Genomic DNA, 17,561 nt, shown 5'->3' with positions numbered 1-17,561 from the left:
CTAGCTCCAAGGGTCATACCCTGTTTAGCTGACCATATTTCACTATTTGAGGGTATTCTCTGTCACCAGCAGAAGCTTCCAGGAGATGCATGAGTGATTTTGAAGAATCTCTAGTTTCTTAAGKGAATGGTAGTCACTTTGGCAATCGTAACTGCACTCTCACTGAGCACCCGCCCCGGTACTCCCATGCAAAGGATGTGAGGTTTCAGGACCTGTCACACCAGCCAAATCTCTAATCCATCTATGAACATTAGAGGATGTTTAGAATTGCCCTATTTAAAACAAGTCTCTGCTCTAAAAAGCTAGCTAGGAGATGTCTTGATATTTCCAAGTCAAAGCTGTTTAGTTTTAAAATAGAGGGGGAGTTGCCTTTTTTTGGTGCAGAAGTAGCAGCCTAGGAAACCTAGCCAGCGCCATGGCAGAGTAAAGTGCCTTTTCCTCCCCACACCACACCTGAAAGGTCCGGAGGCATGAAGCAGGCTTTCAAATGTACACACACAGCATATTCCTTTCACTAGCTTTGGAGAGAGCCTGGGCTATACCTATAGAGCGGTAGCACTGTGCTAAGGCCTCCTTCCCCTCACCCGTACTCTCACTCCAAATGAGCTTAGTTAGTGCAAATACATCTTTATTTAGCACAGGTCTGCAGCAAGTCTCCCAAGAAATATGATGTGAAATAAAGCAGCCCTGACACCTTAAAAAATGATCCCAACAGTCTACTTCACAAGCCCTCTAGGCTCATATCTCTTGTAAGTACTGAACATGCTTGACTTACTGGTAAAACTCCCATATTTTCTTTGCGTAGTACTTGACTTCCTCCTGTGCCATAGTCAGCAAGTGTCTATTGGCCCCAATCCCAGAATATGTTGCCTGAAAAGCTATCATCAAGGCCTTCAGCAGCTTTCCCAGTGGGTGCAGAGAAGACTTCAGTGCCTGCACAACAGAGGAGGAAAATGAAGTTTTGCAAGTCAGCCCTTGCCATTAGCAGAGGAGAACATTCAAAGGCAACTCAGCTTCTGTTGTCAGCAAAGGAGGACAAGCCTAGAGGTAATCAGCTCTAATCTTGGTCTATTTTTGATGCCAAAAGCCCATCCTTCTCTCATTATCGGGCAGAAACGCACTTAGAAACTGCTGTGTTACATAAAGTTTGCTGTGATATCCAAGAGAGAGCAAAGGGTGCTTCAGGGAACGGCTGGCTGAGTGAAAACCAGCCACCAAGACTGCATGGAAGTTTGTTAATCATTTYCAGCAGCTGTTTATTCCCTGGCAAACAGAGAACTGAGATTGAAGCTTTATCATCATTTCCTAGACACAAAATGAGTCTCCAAGAAAGCATGCAAGATAATCTCCCTTCTTTACAAGCATGGATATTAACACATAATTTAGAGAAGACAAGACTCAAAGTCACTGGCTGTTTTGTATGTGCTATTAGCAAGTAACAGCAAGCAAGGGGACCTACATCCATGTCTGGTGGACAGATGTGGATCGCTGGGATGTTTAAACCTTACCTTGTCTAAATAAGGTTGCAGTGACTTCAGCTCCTGGTGCTGAACTAGCTCTTCAAGAATATCTTCCATCTTCCAGGACACATCCTCAGTCCCCCTGAAAAGATGAGAGATGAGGAAGGAGTTATCCCTTTGTACTTCAGACCTTTCTTTCTACTTTCCACCACAGGTAATTTTTCTACCGCCCTCATTCAGACAGAGTTCCACTAAAGCCTTTCTTGCCATGACTAGGTTGGGCTAGCTTCATTTAGAGTGAAGCCTCATTTATGGGTTATAAACAATTAAGATGACTTAAAATCAAGCAGTAAAGTACTGGAATAATTCCCAACTGGTATTGCAAGTGGATACAAAGGGGCAATAAGACTATTAGAATGAAGGAGTTCTACTCTGTTCTCCTGAAAAGCACCATGTTTTTAAACAGAAAGGCTGGTTTTAAGGGGAGTGAAAGGTGATGAATTTAGGTAATGATGGCTATTGTGGGTAGGTGGGGTCTAAGTTGCATCCTGAACAAGCTCATCTGATCTATTTTAGATATTTACTTCAGGGGAGATAAGATCAGCCCGCATCCACTGATGGCACCAGCAAACAAGCAAAAGGAGCCGGTGATGCCTGGCTCATATGCAGATGCCTACATTTAATCAGGTGAATCCCACCCAGATTTTCACATATAAGAATTAGCCTCAACAGCCCAAACTTAAATTCAGGCTTCAAATTCATCCTCCTCCAAGAAAGTGATGCTGTCTCATGGACAGGAGTATCTGGAGATGCACGAGTTCATGACTCAAATGTAAGGCAGACTCAAATGTATACCACTATCCTCTCTACACTAATGGGCTCCTCTCTCACAACAAGAGTGTGCAATAATCACCTTTGGCAGAAGAGGTACTCCTGAGATTTCCGCAGCTCCTTGCTTGTTTGTATGTGGAACCCCGTGAAAGACTCCTCCGTTTCTTCTTTGCAGCCGGAATGGATGAACTCCAGGAACTGGTCATAGATCCCCTTCCATCTCTTCTCTACTGGGAACTCCTCAAGGCCCAGCTGACTGCACAACATGACATGACATTAGGCTTTTCTACCTCCCGCCTCCATTTTTTCACCTTCAGATATGGAAAGTTCTCCAGAATCAGATATTAACACAAAAACTATGGGAGCAGAGAAATTTAGCAGTACCTAACTGGTAGGTCAGCAGAAATCAACTGAAGCCTATTATCCTGGCAACAAGGTACTTTGGGTCAAGAGAATCTAACTCTTTGTGCATGGAACATCAACAACCTGAAGCTTTGCGGATGAATTGATCACAGATTTTTTGCTCCCCTTACAGATGTTTCTAAAGAAAGAGACTATTTATTCCAACTGAAAGCCTACAGAAGAGACTGACAGCAAGAAGGCAGTTAAGCAACCACCACCAGTAGCTACTGCTGTCTGAAAAGCACAGGAAACAGGACCTGTTTCCGCAACATAGAAACTCTGATGGACTGGAAATGTTTTGGCGGGGAAAGAGGAAATTGAACTGGACTGCACAAAAGGAACCTCAGAGGACAGGTAGCTGCTCTGCTTCTGCCTTATTTCACAGTGAGGACACATTCCTCAGTGCTACTACAGGAATCCACCCAGGACAGGAATTCCTGCCTCGGGGCAGAGATCCACCTGCACTCTTGATGGGCCATATCAGTGCAGCACAGACCCAGTTGCAAGACCCCTATCCCTCCCACCAGAACTCCCTCGTTTGGGTGACACTGGCTGAACCCAGGCCTCCAGCCTGGAGGCCAGAGCATCCCTTTGCAGGGTTCAGTCCTGAGTATAAGAGTCTATGTGATGTGCAGATTAAATGATAGACTCTGCTCTCCTTTCCTCTTCTCCTGGCAATATATTAGTATTTTAGATCAGCTCCTTCAGGCAAGGACTGCTTTGATCCCTGTAAGGGCTGATCCAAGTCTCCTCTAGGTACTGTCAAAATACAAGCCAAAACCCAAGAAGTCAGCTGCTGTTGCTCACGCTTTGGTTATCCTGTCATCCAGCTGCTCATTTGATGTGTTCAGGATGCCTTGCGTCTGAAGGCCTTGGCCCAATTTATTAGTAAAGGTTCCCTCCAGAATGAAGCCGTTGGCAAATGACAGCTTTCCCTGTAACAGAGAAATAAAGGGTTATTTTGCCAAGATCTCATTAGTGAGAGGAAACAAGCTGGACTGAGATCTCAAACTCTTTTCACAGAGCCAACTCCTGAAACAGTGACTAAGAACAATTTCCAGCACCAAGCCGTACATTTTCAGCATCCAAAGCACTAGTGTCATTAAGGTAGGAGTCACTGGAGGCAACGGATCAAAATCCTGGCTATTAAATGACACGTATAGGATTCTGGAGGGGGAAAGCTATAGACAGAGTACCCAGAAATATAGACAAGGGCTCTTACATTATGCTTTTCAACAAGTATTCAAAATCCTTTTTGTGTTATAAAAATCTCTGGCTTAAATTTGGAGGTAGTTATTTCTAACCTGGAGTGAACATATGAAACTTCCAATTTCTCCTGTGTTTTTCCTCTGCTGGTTAAAACCACATGCAAGTTTGGCCTCACAGGTAGAGGGAAACATTTGATATTCACCATAAAAGCTTTCAAGTGCTTGCTGCTACCAAGAATAACCCTAAATTCTCTGGGGCAAATATGGGAGAAGACATGCAGTAGCTTGATTCAAACTTAAAAGGTTCTAATTAAATTATTTCCCAAGCCAAACAATTTGGCAACTAGTCTGGCTTGGAATATGAGCCTGAAATCCATATTGCTAATAGCAGGAGGCACTATTGCTTTAGATAAAGAACAGATTTTTCTAGACTAACCACTCAAACTAAACATTAATTTTGGAGGATGTTGTATCTAAGCACTTCAGTCTCTGCAAAATCTATCCCAAGTCTTCCAGCTGAAAATTACAACAAACTCTTCCTCCCATGACAAGTCAGTAAATGACAGTGCATTATTTGCAATCCTTACCATCAAGTATCTATTTTGACATCAGCTCAGTTTGATTTAACCACACGCTTCCTGTCAGACTTGCCATAGATTTCTGTAACAAGCTGGAGGACTAGTTTTCCCTGCAACGGGGCACTTTATGAACGCTTTGACCAAATATTTCTGTTAAAGATAACTGCAAAATGTTCAGCGTGCCAGTGCAATGGCCAGATTGCAAAATTAAGCCTTCAAGATAACTCAGCTGTGCTAACATCTCAGTTACGTCAGCATAGCACTGGTACTGCAACTCCATTTACTTTATGCATTGTTTCCCATGCTCCCAACCACTACAAAGGCTGTAACATTTGTTCTATGAACACAAAAACATCCCAAACTGTATCTGCAAAGTGCTGCCACTCCCCCCCCCAAAACCAAAACAAAACACTTAAGTAAAAAACAAAGCAATGCCCAAAGCCCTCAGTTCCCTGCTACTTGAAATCTCTCAGCTGCAGCCTTCCTTGTGTGAAGGTGACAGGTAACAGGTGGAAAAGAAAAAAATAAAATAAGTTATTTTCCAGGGGATGAGGGGAAAGTGGAGGGGGAGGACATGAACTTTGAAGAAGAATCCCTCAGCCTTCTGGAAAGCTAGCAGTAGTACGGAAAGGCTGAGAAGAAAGAAACGCTCACCTTTCCGACAAATGTTAGATCTTCCATGAAGTTTCCTTCATAGACAGAGTCATCTTCCAACAGCAGAATCCCAGAACCCTACATGTGAAAGCACAGGTAGTAAATACATGACATGGACCTCCTACCTACCCTGTCTCATCTAGAAACAGCCACTGGGGCTATTTACAAGGTGCAGATTCTGGAAACCCTTTTGCAAGCCAAATATATCATCAGCAATACTCAAGAGAAAAGCAAGAAGGTGCTCTAGAGATAACCGATTAGGCATCATTACATGGAAAAATAGTACTGAGTAATCAGGCAGTTTTAAAGAAGAGTATGATTACATTTATTTCCCTAGAACACGGAACTAAATGCAGGTTCTTGCTCACACAGCAGTCACCAAGAATTACCATATGGCTCAAACTAGTGGCCTTCCCAATCCTATGACCTTTTGGTGACTGTAGCCAATTGTGTCATTCTTTGCAAGATGATTAAGAGAAAAGAGGAAGCCAGCTGCCACGTAGAATTAGCTTCATCTCTTTTCATGCAGTCAACATGGTTTTAATGAGCTGCACCTAAGCACTCATAAAATTACTCGTTCCATTACTTCTCAACTCCCACAGCTGCTTACAGTAGCCTGCATTTCAGAAAAGGAGCAACGAGATGAAGAACAGACACAGGGTACTTTATACCAACAGGGAAGATTCTTCTTGTAAGGGCTTGGCCCAAGGTTCAGGCCTGAAGGTTTAGATGCAAATATACCAGCYAGAAAACATGGTCACTTTTAGAGCTGTAACACATTTTCCGCTGGAATAGTTTTCTTGATGGAAAGTGCCCTTCCTGGCAAAAATAAAAGGTTTCCAAGGGAAGCATCTTGGCCATACCAATTTTCCACTAGGAAAGCTAAAACGACTGCTCCCCACCCGGAAGCCTTGTGAAGTTAAAGAAGCCTTCGGCAGCTGGCAAGCCAAAAGAGAGCTTTATTTTGGTCCTCTGCAGATGGAATTTTTATGGAAAGACCTTCCGACAAAGTTTCCATGCTAAACATTTTGCCCTAATTTTGTGTGTGGGGAGGGGGTTGTTTGTTGTTTTTTAAGCGTGTATTTTTCATGAGAATAAATCCTTTTATTCCCCAGCCAGCTCTAATCATGCCAATCCCTTTTGCTTTCCGCACCAACATATCGACTTTCAACGAGCTGGAGAGCAGACTTAACACAGGTAAGTCCACCTTGGCAAGGTAAAGGCTTAACAATCTCTAAGGCAGATGTAGCACCATATATACCTGCACAGCATCGCACATGAGTTCCGCTCTATAATTGTGACCTGATGGTCAAACAACCAAACCTGTAAGATGTCTCAGCATAAGCAAGGAAAAGTGACAGTCTCATGTCCAGTTCCTAACTGCACAGAAAGCCCAAGAAGGTGGTAAGAAGCATATGATTTAATTTAGGCCTTTTTCTTCAAAAAATTCTTCTTGTGATAAAACATCAATGCCTAAACCTTGCTTTCTATTTTTCAACCTAATCTTGCCCTTGATGGGGAATTCCATGTCCCACTGATATAGAGAGTCCACTGAAAATGGGTACTCACCACCATTCTACCAGCATGAAATGTCCTTTGATAGCAGACCCCTGACTGGGTTACTACAATGCCTTGTCCATGTTTGTGATCATCATGCCACATCCCTATGTACCTCTCCCCTCTGGAATGCAATAGAAAAGGAATTAAGTTTTTGCCCTGTTTCACCACATCTTAATCCATTTTATGCATCACCTTCTGAGACTAGCTTTAGTCAATATAATGCTCCATGCAGCACTTACTGCACAAACCCAATTCAGGTAATGCTTCCCTGGGATTTCAAGCCCTACAACAGAGTCTGAACATTTCCTCCCTTTCACACCCAAATCCTCCCCAACAAAACATGAGGCTTTCCCCTCCAAATAGAGGGACAAAACCGTCAGGTACCTAAACCAGCTCTGATCTATACCCCCTTTACCTATCTTTGTCGTCCCAGACTCCATATCCATTCTTCTTGTCGTTTTCCCACTGTCCTGTGTATTTAAATGGATGATCAGCTGAGGGGTTCTCCAGTATCCCAAACCCTTGACGCAGGTCATCTTTGAAGTAGCCTTTGTAGACCATCTCATTCCCATACCTGCAGAGAGACACAGATGTAATTTAAGATGGTGCCTATTGGACAGCTACCATTGGAGCAGGAAGCCAGGAAGCTGATTAGATTGGGTTCATCCGCCTGTTAAATATTACAAGTATTTGACTGATAGTTCTGGAGCCTGTAGCCATTCACTACTAGGAATGTGCACCACTTGAGCTGGCCACTCCACACATAGCTTTCAACATTATCTGAGGACACATCACTTAGGAGAAGCCTGAAGAGCCCCATTATTAAAGCTTGCAATTACCCTGGGAGAGGTAACTCAGTCCTTGGCCTCTTGCCAGCCAGGTCTCAATGACCGTTGGTTTATCCATGGGAGTAGATCAGATTAAGTGGGAAGCCAGATCTGCCTTCACCTTTCTGCACCCACCAGCCACCCCTTCTCCTGGGATCATCCACCTGGGAAGAGCTCCCCAGAGCTCTGTTCATGCTGGCCCTAGACCTCTTGAACAGAGAAAGAGCTTATGCTAAGTAGAGCTGTCACTGATAATTATCAACCCACTCTCACATTTGAGACCAGAGACACTAGCAGAAGTGCAGTATACTTCAGTTCCTCTTACTCCCTCTATTCATATTCTTATGGCTCCTGACACTACCAGTGTCCTTGAAATATAAACACGTTATATAGCACTAACAGTCACAGTAGCTATACAACAGCTACACAGGGCATTGGTTATAAGCAATTAACATGTACCAAGCATTGCTCAGTAGGCTCAGTCTTCCCTACAGATTTCTGTGCATGTCCTGTACTCTRAGTTTGATTCATAACTATGGAGCACAACATGCAAGTTGTAGGAAGGATGATGGCTTATCCCCATGATAAGGAACTGAAGTAAGGAACTGGKTTTTTTTTGCTTTCCTTTGCCACAGTTGGCTCAGCAAAAGCATGCTAATGATGGGTAGATGAGTCTTCGCATTTGCCAACACATTTGACTCCAAGCCATGTGTGAGCTAATCAAAGATGTGATGCAGTCGTATTTGCTGTTACATAAACAAAGCGAGCTGGCTCTGTCCAGCTAACCCCACAGGCTGCAAATGAAACTGGTTTATGTCTACAACCTGCTGAACAGGCCTCAGCTGCAGTTTCTGGCCTTCTGAACGGACGGGAGAAAGAGGCTAAGGCTGGAATACCACAATAATCCCACAATACAGTTCTTTACAGACTGGGCTCCCTCCAAATTCCCAACAGCACTTTGAGACACAAGCGTGCAAATTAGTGTTTCCAGGAGCATTTTGATAATTAAATAAGAAAATCTTGAACTGCATGTCTTAAGCTCCAGGTTTAAGCTCAGAATTTGAGTGAGCAAGAAAACCAAATCCAAGCAAACTGGGAGAAGCAGCCCGTTTCAGCAGTTCAGGATGAGTTACGACTCCTACACCAAGAAGCTCATCTACCATTACAGAAGTTACTCTGTACAAGGTTTAGTTCAGACAGCATGGCCAGACAGGGGGGAGAGAGAGCTACGTCCTCCACTAAGTCTGTCCTGTCCGAAAGCTGGATGAGACACTCTGCTCTACAACTACAAGCACGAATGCAAAATGACATCCACACCTATAGGGCTCAGAGGTTGCTGTGCTTGGCAGCTACATAGGTTACAGCTTGTAGAGAAGGGCTTACTACCCTGATGCTGAGGAGACTCAGGGCTTCTGCCAAAGCCATACTGCCCATCTCCAAAGCAAAACCAGAAAAGGCCAAAAGCAAAAGCATTAGCTTCTGGGGTCTGCATTACCCTGTGCTTTATACTGTAATTGGGCCTTCCTCAGTGAGGTGGGGCCATTTCACCCTTTAAGCATGTGAAACCTCCTTTCCCCCAGAGTACGTCTTTGTGCTTTACTTACTCACAGATTCCGTAGCCTCTCATCTTGCCCTCATACCAGTGGCACTTGTAGCAGTCATACCGGTCTTCAGATCGACGTGGGACAAGGCATATTCCAAACCTAGAGGGTGCATACAGCAGATGTCAGCACAGAGGTCAGCATTGGGGAAAGGCAACTCGGTTGTATTTCATGAAGTATAAAAACTAAAGACCTTCCACACTCCCAAACAAATTTATGTACCTAAGGTCAGCTCTAACTCTGAGATTACTGTCAGGTGTCTACTGACTTGCTCCAAGGAAGAGCTTGTTCTAGCTCATCACCTTGTGAGCTGCAGTCACAGTTTCTCATTACTCCTTTCTACAGAGCTATTTGCAGTGATTTCCCCCCCACCCTTTCTCCCCCTTTCCCTAGTTTAGGGGCTGAATTAGACTACCAAAGCAATTGCCCATTTAAAATAAGTTTTTAAAGTTATCTAAAAATCACAGAATCACAGAATGGTTGAGGTTGGAAGGGACCTCAGGAGATCATCTAGTCCAACCCCCCTGCTCAAGAAGGGTCACCTAGAGCACATTGTACAGGATCACATCCAGGGGGGTTTTGAATATTTCTATGACTTTTTCAAGGTATTTCACATGAATAAATTCACCTAGATTTAGAGATTAGGGATGAGATTCATCTGACAAAATGGAGATGTCTCCATCTGAAATGATCATCTGAGCCTGCTCCCTTTACTGTAGTAACTAGCAATCCAGTCACTCTAGTCCTTATTCAGCCTAAAGCAGGTGTCTACAACAGATCAGGTGAATTGGACTGTAACAGTGAATATTTCTCTCCACTGACTGTAAAGGGAACAAACTAGCTGAGCTAGAAGCAGCCACATTTAAGTGAGRTGAATTCCACACCAGGAGAAGAACCACCCTACAAAACGCCAGCGTGACTTTACCTCTAGTAGGAACCATTCAATATTGTACTCTGAAAGCAAGAAACACCCTATTTTTTAAGGCTTACCCATGCTCCAATCCCTCTTTGAAATCTCCAACATGGTTCCGTCCATCACGCCACTTCAGTGTCCCCCTGCAATTCGAGGCAAGCATTACACAGGGGAGACTGCCAGCAACATTTGCAATTTCAACGTCAGGAGACACGCATAAAGGCTCAACCCAGGGATTGTTAACATCAAAATATTTCCTCGGGGGACAGAGACAGAGAAGTTCTCCAGGAACCACTGGGACCTCGGTTTGCACTGTAAGGATTTAACACCACCAGGTTTTCATGCCCTGGAATGAGCTGGTAGAATCTTCTTCCAAATTCATAAATCTCAAAAGCATTTTGCAGTGTTGCTGGATCATCAATTTAGAACAATGAATACGATTGTTTTGTAATTACAGTACATTGTGTGATTAAGCCAGCCAAAATTTCAACAGTGCACAGCCCCACAGACAACTTAATGACAGCATGGCCTGGAACTTTCTTGTGCCAGGCTTTCTGAAAACAGAAGAGACAACCGCTAGCCTAAAGAGTTCCTATCTTTCCATCTGTTTTGTATGTGGGTTGTAGACATGATTATGCAAGGTAATGACGCAACGATGAGACTGGAATGGTCAATGTAATGGTCAAACTATTGCATGGCCATGCCCGCTTGTGAATGGGTTCTTTCTTCCTCCCCGTCTCCCACTCCACCTGCACCCACTCACTGTTTCAACTCTTGCATCAGCACAGATGATGCACATTCCCCATCTACACATTCCAACCTACACATTCCCCATCCAAAGACAATGCTAAACGGTGCAGAACCAAAACTGTGACGCATCAGCATGACTTTCACCAAGGCTGCTGCTTTAAACACCCACACAAGACAGGTAAAAGGCCAAGAAATTGGGGGTTTGTTATTAAGATACAGGGAAGTGGTTGGATCCATTTAAGTGGACTTACGCATCTCAGTTTGCTTTGCTGTTATGAATGCAAAGCAAAGGAGAGCAAGCCAGAGAGAATGCCTGCTCCAGACATGGAGATGGATTAAGCTACTTGTCAGCCAGACTGATCTACTTCTTCCACTTCAAGGCATGAGGAGTAGTGGGACAGAAGGGTGAAGAATGCAGAAGCAGTTGCTGGAGAGCCATGATTCACACTACTGCTGACAGAAGAAAGGAGGAGTAGAGTGAAATACATGAAGCTTTCTGCTCATGTGCTCTCCCATGCCAGCTTCCCCTTCAGAGGTGGACAAGCTATCAAGGCCAACTTTGCTGGCCTGTAATCACGTATTAGTAGCAAGTCACATACAAGAGCAATTTCAGCAGCAGGAAGGACAGCCTAGTAATTAAGYGATTAAAAGCCCAGCAATTAAATGCACTTGAAGTCACTGAGTTCTGTCACAAATTTCCTGGTATACCTCACTCAAGTCACTGAATCTAAGTTTGTCAACTGAAGCAGCAAAGGTATTTCTTCATCACAAAACTCCTTCAAACCTAAGACAGGAGGAGACAATGCACAGAGAGGTGCTGTGTCTGCAGAGTTGCCACCACCCCAGTGGTTTTCTGATCTCTGCTGGGAGCACAGATGCTGGGGAAAGTAGGTGTGATGATTGCCCAGAAGAAGCTCTACCCCAAACACCTATTTTATGCTATTGTGAAGCAAGGCACAAGCTCTTCTACAGAAGATTCGATATTAAACTTTTGATTCTGGATAGTCTGAATGTTTTAAGAAGGCTCTTTCAAACCAAGTCTCTACATCCTTTTTTTGCTTCAATGGCAACTGTAAACAAACTGCACAAAACTCAGGAAATATAAAACTCCCAAATCAGCCTGTGTTGGTGTCTGAGGAAGTTACTCATATTTCAGGCTTCTGCAGAAAAACAGAGACTATGCTCTAATTCTGTGTCAAAGGGATCTTGGTTGGGGCTATTTAACCTTAAATTACAAGCCATTCCCTTTTGACAGGATTCATTCTTAAACTTGGGCTGTATTTAGTGAATAGTTCTAATGCTCCCCAAAACTGCATTTGAGCAACTTTTGTATATAAGGTTTTATTTATTCATTTATTTACAATTCTTYTTTTGATAAAAGTTTGGATGTTCAAATAGTTTTTGATAGAGCAGGAGAAAGCTTTTCCCTCACTAGCAAGCAAAGAGGTTTTTGGTTTGGTTTGGCTTGGTTTGGTTGGCTTTTTTTTTTTGTCATCCTGAGGGTAAGATTTTATGCCTCAGGCTAAGATCCTGATGTTAAACATYATCTCAAGTCTAATTACAGGTACAACCAAATGCAATGCCTTCAATGTGATCATTACCACGTTATTAGGGACAACCTCTAAAATTTACCCTATAACCCAGTATTGCTACTAAGACACATACAATAGATCACATGCCTGGACTCATACTTTGACCAAGCCCTGAAAACAAGCAAATGTGTCCCAATTGCCCCCTGAATTTGTCCTCCATACCAGATTCGCTCCCTGTGGAAACAAGTGAGGCAGGAACTAGACGGGCTGGCACACCCAGGGCAGTCGCCAGCCCACAGTCTGCGGTCCAAGCCCTCAGCCCAGGATGGAGCACCCCACGCTCACAGATACTCTTGAAATTAGTCTTAGTCTGCGCCTATCCTGGCTGGATCCAGGCAGCGCTGTAYCAAAACAGCAGGGTCATCCTTGCGTGTTCCTGCTCAGGAAGGCGGGCAAAAAGGGCTCCTTACTTGCCATGAGGCTTTCCCCAGTGCCATTTGCCCTCGTAGGTYGCGTTCTTGAACTTGCCCTCCAGCCTGAAGACATAGGTGAAGAAGCGGCAGGACGGAGGCTCRGTGCCTTCCCCGGTCTTGCCCCACAGGGGGAAATCGCGTTTCCCRTTCAGAGCTTGGCGGATGGCTTGGTTCAGCTTCCACTGCCAAACAGCCTGAGGGCAGAGGAGGAAGAGGAGTGATGGAGTAACAAGCGAAAAAAGCAAGACGGGTCCCAAGAGGAGACATCCCAGAAGAAGTAACAAGAGGTTGGGTTCTCCCCTACTCTGTGCTGTCCAGCTGGCCATGCTGGTGCCCATCTACAGCACCAGTAGGAGGTATTAGCTTGGGTCCTGCAAACTGGATGCTGCAAAAAGACACTAACACTTCCAAGTCAGCTGAGCCTGACTCCCACAGTCACTAATTGCCCTTGACACGGGACCATGCTGGTGCAGCTGCAAGGTTCCCAGCTGTGAAGCTCACTGGGCCTCTGCACCACACACCAGTGCCCAGATCAGACAACTTTCAGGGCCCTGATACCACTCATCTACCACTGACTGTCTAAGCCACCTCTGGCAAATCACAGAGGAAAAGGTCTTAATTTAAGCAGATGCAGAGTCACTAATTTGTCTTCTGATCAGGAAGCTAAAATCCTTATGCTAAAATGCTTAAATGGGATTTCAGCTTCCATTCAGTAGCCAATGTTTCTGTACCCAAAACGGGGCTGCCAACATGGAGCTGCACCTCTGTGCCATTCTCCTATTTCAATGTTTAGGTACATGGTATTGCAGGAGGAACAGAAAAGCCCTGCCCACAACTAACCTTCATCTGAGGATCTTTGGCAGACAGAAAGAATGTTTCTTCTGGTGTAATAATGTGGAGGCCATACCTGTGAAGCAAAGGACATTAGAGAGACTATGAAAAATACGTTTCTTGGTCAAGCAGCAGTTGCCGCTCTTCTCATCCCTCTTCAGAAGAGGCTAATGATACTTTCGCAGACATTCTTCCCCCCCCCCCCCTTCTGAAGAAGTACTCAACTAATCAATTCAACTTTGTTCCTTAGGTCTGCAGCCAAAAGCATTTTATTATTGATTGATTTCAAGATGTCAGCAAACACAAGCAATGCAAGTCTGAGCTGCTGTGATCCCATCTGAGATGCAAGCTGATTACCCATATCCCAGAAACAACTCCCTCCACGAATGGAAAGGAGATGAGGCAAGGTTTTGAGTCAATCTCTCAGTTCCACAGTCAAGCTGAACCCTTTTTCTTCAAGTGGCAGTATTTCACTTACACTCCAGGAGCAGACTTCTCTCTGCAGTTTTTGTCTACCCACACAAGCTTCAGATCAAAACTCTGAAAGCTGTTMCCCTGGAGAACCAGAAAGAGAGAAGACATTCTTGTTATTGACGTAAATATCACACTTTGCCCTCACCCTCTCAATCCACTGAACAGCAGAGCAAGATGGGCAGCAGTGTAAATTCCCTCCTCTRTGGTCCACGTCTGTCTCACACTATGATGACAGAGCTCAGAAACTGAAGGAACGCAGGAGAAGGAAGGAAGTTCTTAGTTTATCACTTTTAAATGGTGGTCCATAAAACCACGGCTACAACTAGTAGTAACAGACTGTTTCAATACACCCTTTTARATGGCACTTATCCCTACAAGAATTTCTTCCTTATCACATGGCAACCCACCAGAATCATCCCTGGCACTCAGCAGGCTCTAGTTTTGCTTATGATCTGACTTGGATCTGGACTCCAGATGCCACTGCCATGCAGTGGCCTGCAAGTACAACATTTAAGGAATCACTGTTTTAAGCAATAGCACACCAAGCAGAAGAAAATAAAGTGTTTGGAATATTAGTTAAAAACTACGTTTAAGATTACATCTCCCTTCCCTGTCTAAATACCAGGTGCCTACACTACAGAGCTGCTGTCTGCAAGAACATGGTTGAACAAGTTCAGGCTCCATAGCAAGCACCATGGAGCTCACCATGAGTTAATTACTGATGTATCTATTGGATCTGGGGGAACAGTGTAAGAAGGGGGGTTCAAATTCCCAGCTCTACAGCCCTTTTTGGCAGTCCCCTTTCTGCATCCCAAGCTAGCCAGCTCCATACCAGTCCAGTTATGTCTCCACAAGCTTTAATAACAGTCATAGCAGCAGATGAAACATAGTGGGCGGGAACCATTGACTGAACAGAGATGACTACAATGCAGATATCTCCATGTAAGCTGCTTATCCTTGGTTCCTGCTCTAGTCAATGGAGTTGAGGGCATGACTCAACTCATCCTAAATGTAGGCATCTAAAACAGATCAGATGAACCACACCCAGAAAGTGCCTTTTTCTCTCCTCTAACTAAAAGGGAGCCTGGGGTGACTAGCTCCTAGCAAGAACACCACAGCATTAAGGAGCTGTCAGTCAGAGCAAGCCAGGTTGGACTTAGTTAATACATGCTGTAGAACAGCTTTGAACACATATTACTTATCTAGCTGTCCACAGCCATAGACACTCCCTGTCTGTTCCACACCCAGGCCTCAAATTCCTGAAATAGCCCCAAGAACACCTGCATCATCAACTCCAGCTCCCAGGCCACTAGCAGAGTCAACCACAAAACATCAGATTTAGTCTTATGCATGAGCGTTTGCAGTATAAGATTTTTAACCCGTCAGGATCCTTTGAATGCACAAGGACAGAAATAAACAGATTCCTATGCAGGTGAGGGCATGGGTTATTAGAAAGGTGCCTGTGGTGGTTGGATCCTATGCATTTACTGGGGGAAAAAAGTTATGCGGGTGTTCCCCTTTTCCTGCTTCACTGGGCTTTCTTCTCTTATTTTCCAGTGGAAATCACAGGTGCAAGGATCTGAGACAGGGTTTTGCAAACAGCCGAGCTCTGCTGCAGTCTCGGCATTAAACGATTCTTAATCTTAGTGCCATTCATCTCTGCTGTCCTTCCAAACACCCTGAAAGGTTCAAGACTCACCTGAATTAGCACAAGGACATCATCAAAGAGCAGAATTCGGTCTGATCGATTCGTGCTGGCAGAAATGGGAAGATTTCTGCTGTCTTCCAGCAGCCTCCTTTCGGGAACACAGAGCATGTCCTGCAGAGGGAACCACAGAGCTAGAGATGGTAAACAGATAGCTCTTGCATTCCCAAGGAGAAGCATCAGGATCTGGGAGAGGACATGCAACTCAAGACACCAGTTCCCACAGAGGCCGACTGACTCGTGACACAGAGCACGGTGACAGCAGGCTTAACTTCTGAAGCACCCTGTGATCAGAAGGTTTGTCCAAAGCTTCCAAACTGCTCTGCTCCAACTGTCAGCTTCCAAACCAAGCCCTGAATGCTTGATTCATATTAAATTTCCCCCCTTGAGTAAGCAGAAGCGCAAGATCTCCAAAGGAGCCCCCCACCAAGCCACTGCCTGTTTCTCTGACTCACCGTGAATTTGTAGCCCAGGGATTTCCATAAGGCCTTGGTAAAACAAGCTTCATCCAGGACTTGGCTGATGAAAGACTCTAGCTTCACATATTCCTTGATAGCACTGGTAACCAAGTCTTTTTCAGGGCCCTAATAAAGGAAAGCAGGGCTTGAGAAATGCTTCAGGCACCACTGTGCAGGACCTCCACTCTCTGGGCTACAGTTGCAGAAAAATCTCAGCAGCTCCAGATCCTCAGAGAGGGAAGGAGCTGCCAATACATCTGTACTCAGCTGAGACTGACTGCATAAATCTCAATTTGCCTTCAGTCCAGGAGTATTTTCAATCCACAGGTGTGCACCAAGCTTTGGAGCACTTGCAAGAGGGCAGCTTTTTCACTCATCATCACAAAGCCCCACAGCCCTGCATGAGATGTTAACGTGAGCCAGTCAAGCAACATCATATAAAGCCTCTTACCTCTTTAAGAGCCTCGTTCAGCTTGGTAAGGAGCAGTATATATTGCTCAACGTGATCCCGGATAGGCTTGTGAAGTACAGTGTACAAGGCCAGTGACATGGAGGTCTCGGAGGTGAAGTCTGTGAGGAATTGTTTCAGCACTGTCTTATGATGCTTCCAGGCTTCACTGCAAGATCGCAAATTAAGACAAAGGTTCACTAACTAGTCTTTCTGCAAATTGCTACACCCCTGCCTTCCAAACATGATAGGCTACCTCACTCCCAGACATGGTATAGAAAGACCTCAAAGAGCAGGAGACAATGTTGTGCAAACATATTTGCACACCACATACACAGAAATAAGGCAATGAGGCAAACGAGAGCTCCATCCATTCTGCCTCTGGCCCAGCACCCTTCGCAAATAGGGATCACACCCACAGATATACAGAATATAGCATGACTTCTACAATCACAACAAAGAGTGACTCAGATAAAGTGACTGCAAATCTACTCGTGTCCAGCTCTCATCCCTTTGGTTGCTATTTCCACGAGTCTCTGACCACATCTGGGACAAGCAGTGGAAATTTCTTGAACAGAAAAGTTAATTCCGTACAACTGTTAGCCTGTTCAGAGGGACTGAAACACCATAATTTGAGTCAAYGTATCAAGGTTTAAGTGGATGATGTCAAGTAAACTTGGAGCAAAACTGATAAGGAGTAATGGTAAGGAGCATACAACACTTTCCTCCTTTAGAAGGAGGGAGAGTTGACAGGACAGCTTTGGTATTCCTCTGAGCAAACCTACAGAAAGGCTTCAAGGAGGGAAGGAGCTGTTGATACATCTGCACTCAGCTGAAAATGGCTAAGCAAATCCCA

At 44.6% G+C, this 17,561-nt stretch overlaps 1 protein-coding gene across 3 annotated transcripts in view; it reads right to left on the bottom strand.

The window, feature by feature from the left end:
• ALS2CL (ALS2 C-terminal like) overlaps nt 1-17,561 on the bottom strand; it is a 40,081-nt gene that overhangs the window by 7,215 nt on the left and 15,305 nt on the right. For all 3 annotated transcript variants that reach the window (XM_026089786.1, XM_026089785.1, XM_026089787.1), the window contains exons 5-19: nt 16,709-16,874; nt 16,255-16,383; nt 15,794-15,913; nt 14,099-14,175; nt 13,630-13,696; nt 12,787-12,983; nt 10,112-10,177; nt 9,125-9,223; nt 7,109-7,267; nt 6,703-6,814; nt 5,134-5,211; nt 3,501-3,628; nt 2,374-2,547; nt 1,509-1,602; nt 776-933 (exon numbers count right to left, since the gene is read on the bottom strand). In XM_026089786.1, the coding sequence (XP_025945571.1) occupies nt 776-933; nt 1,509-1,602; nt 2,374-2,547; nt 3,501-3,628; nt 5,134-5,211; nt 6,703-6,814; nt 7,109-7,267; nt 9,125-9,223; nt 10,112-10,177; nt 12,787-12,983; nt 13,630-13,696; nt 14,099-14,175; nt 15,794-15,913; nt 16,255-16,383; nt 16,709-16,874 (1,824 nt within the window). The remainder of the gene's footprint in view (nt 1-775; nt 934-1,508; nt 1,603-2,373; nt 2,548-3,500; nt 3,629-5,133; nt 5,212-6,702; nt 6,815-7,108; nt 7,268-9,124; nt 9,224-10,111; nt 10,178-12,786; nt 12,984-13,629; nt 13,697-14,098; nt 14,176-15,793; nt 15,914-16,254; nt 16,384-16,708; nt 16,875-17,561) is intronic.

Source organism: Apteryx rowi, unplaced genomic scaffold (genome assembly GCF_003343035.1).
Source record: "Apteryx rowi isolate R43461 unplaced genomic scaffold, aptRow1 scaffold_83, whole genome shotgun sequence".
NCBI classification, from domain to species: Eukaryota; Metazoa; Chordata; class Aves; order Apterygiformes; family Apterygidae; genus Apteryx; species Apteryx rowi.
Note: the sequence above shows the minus strand (reverse complement) of the source record. Positions and strands in the feature narration are given on the sequence as shown.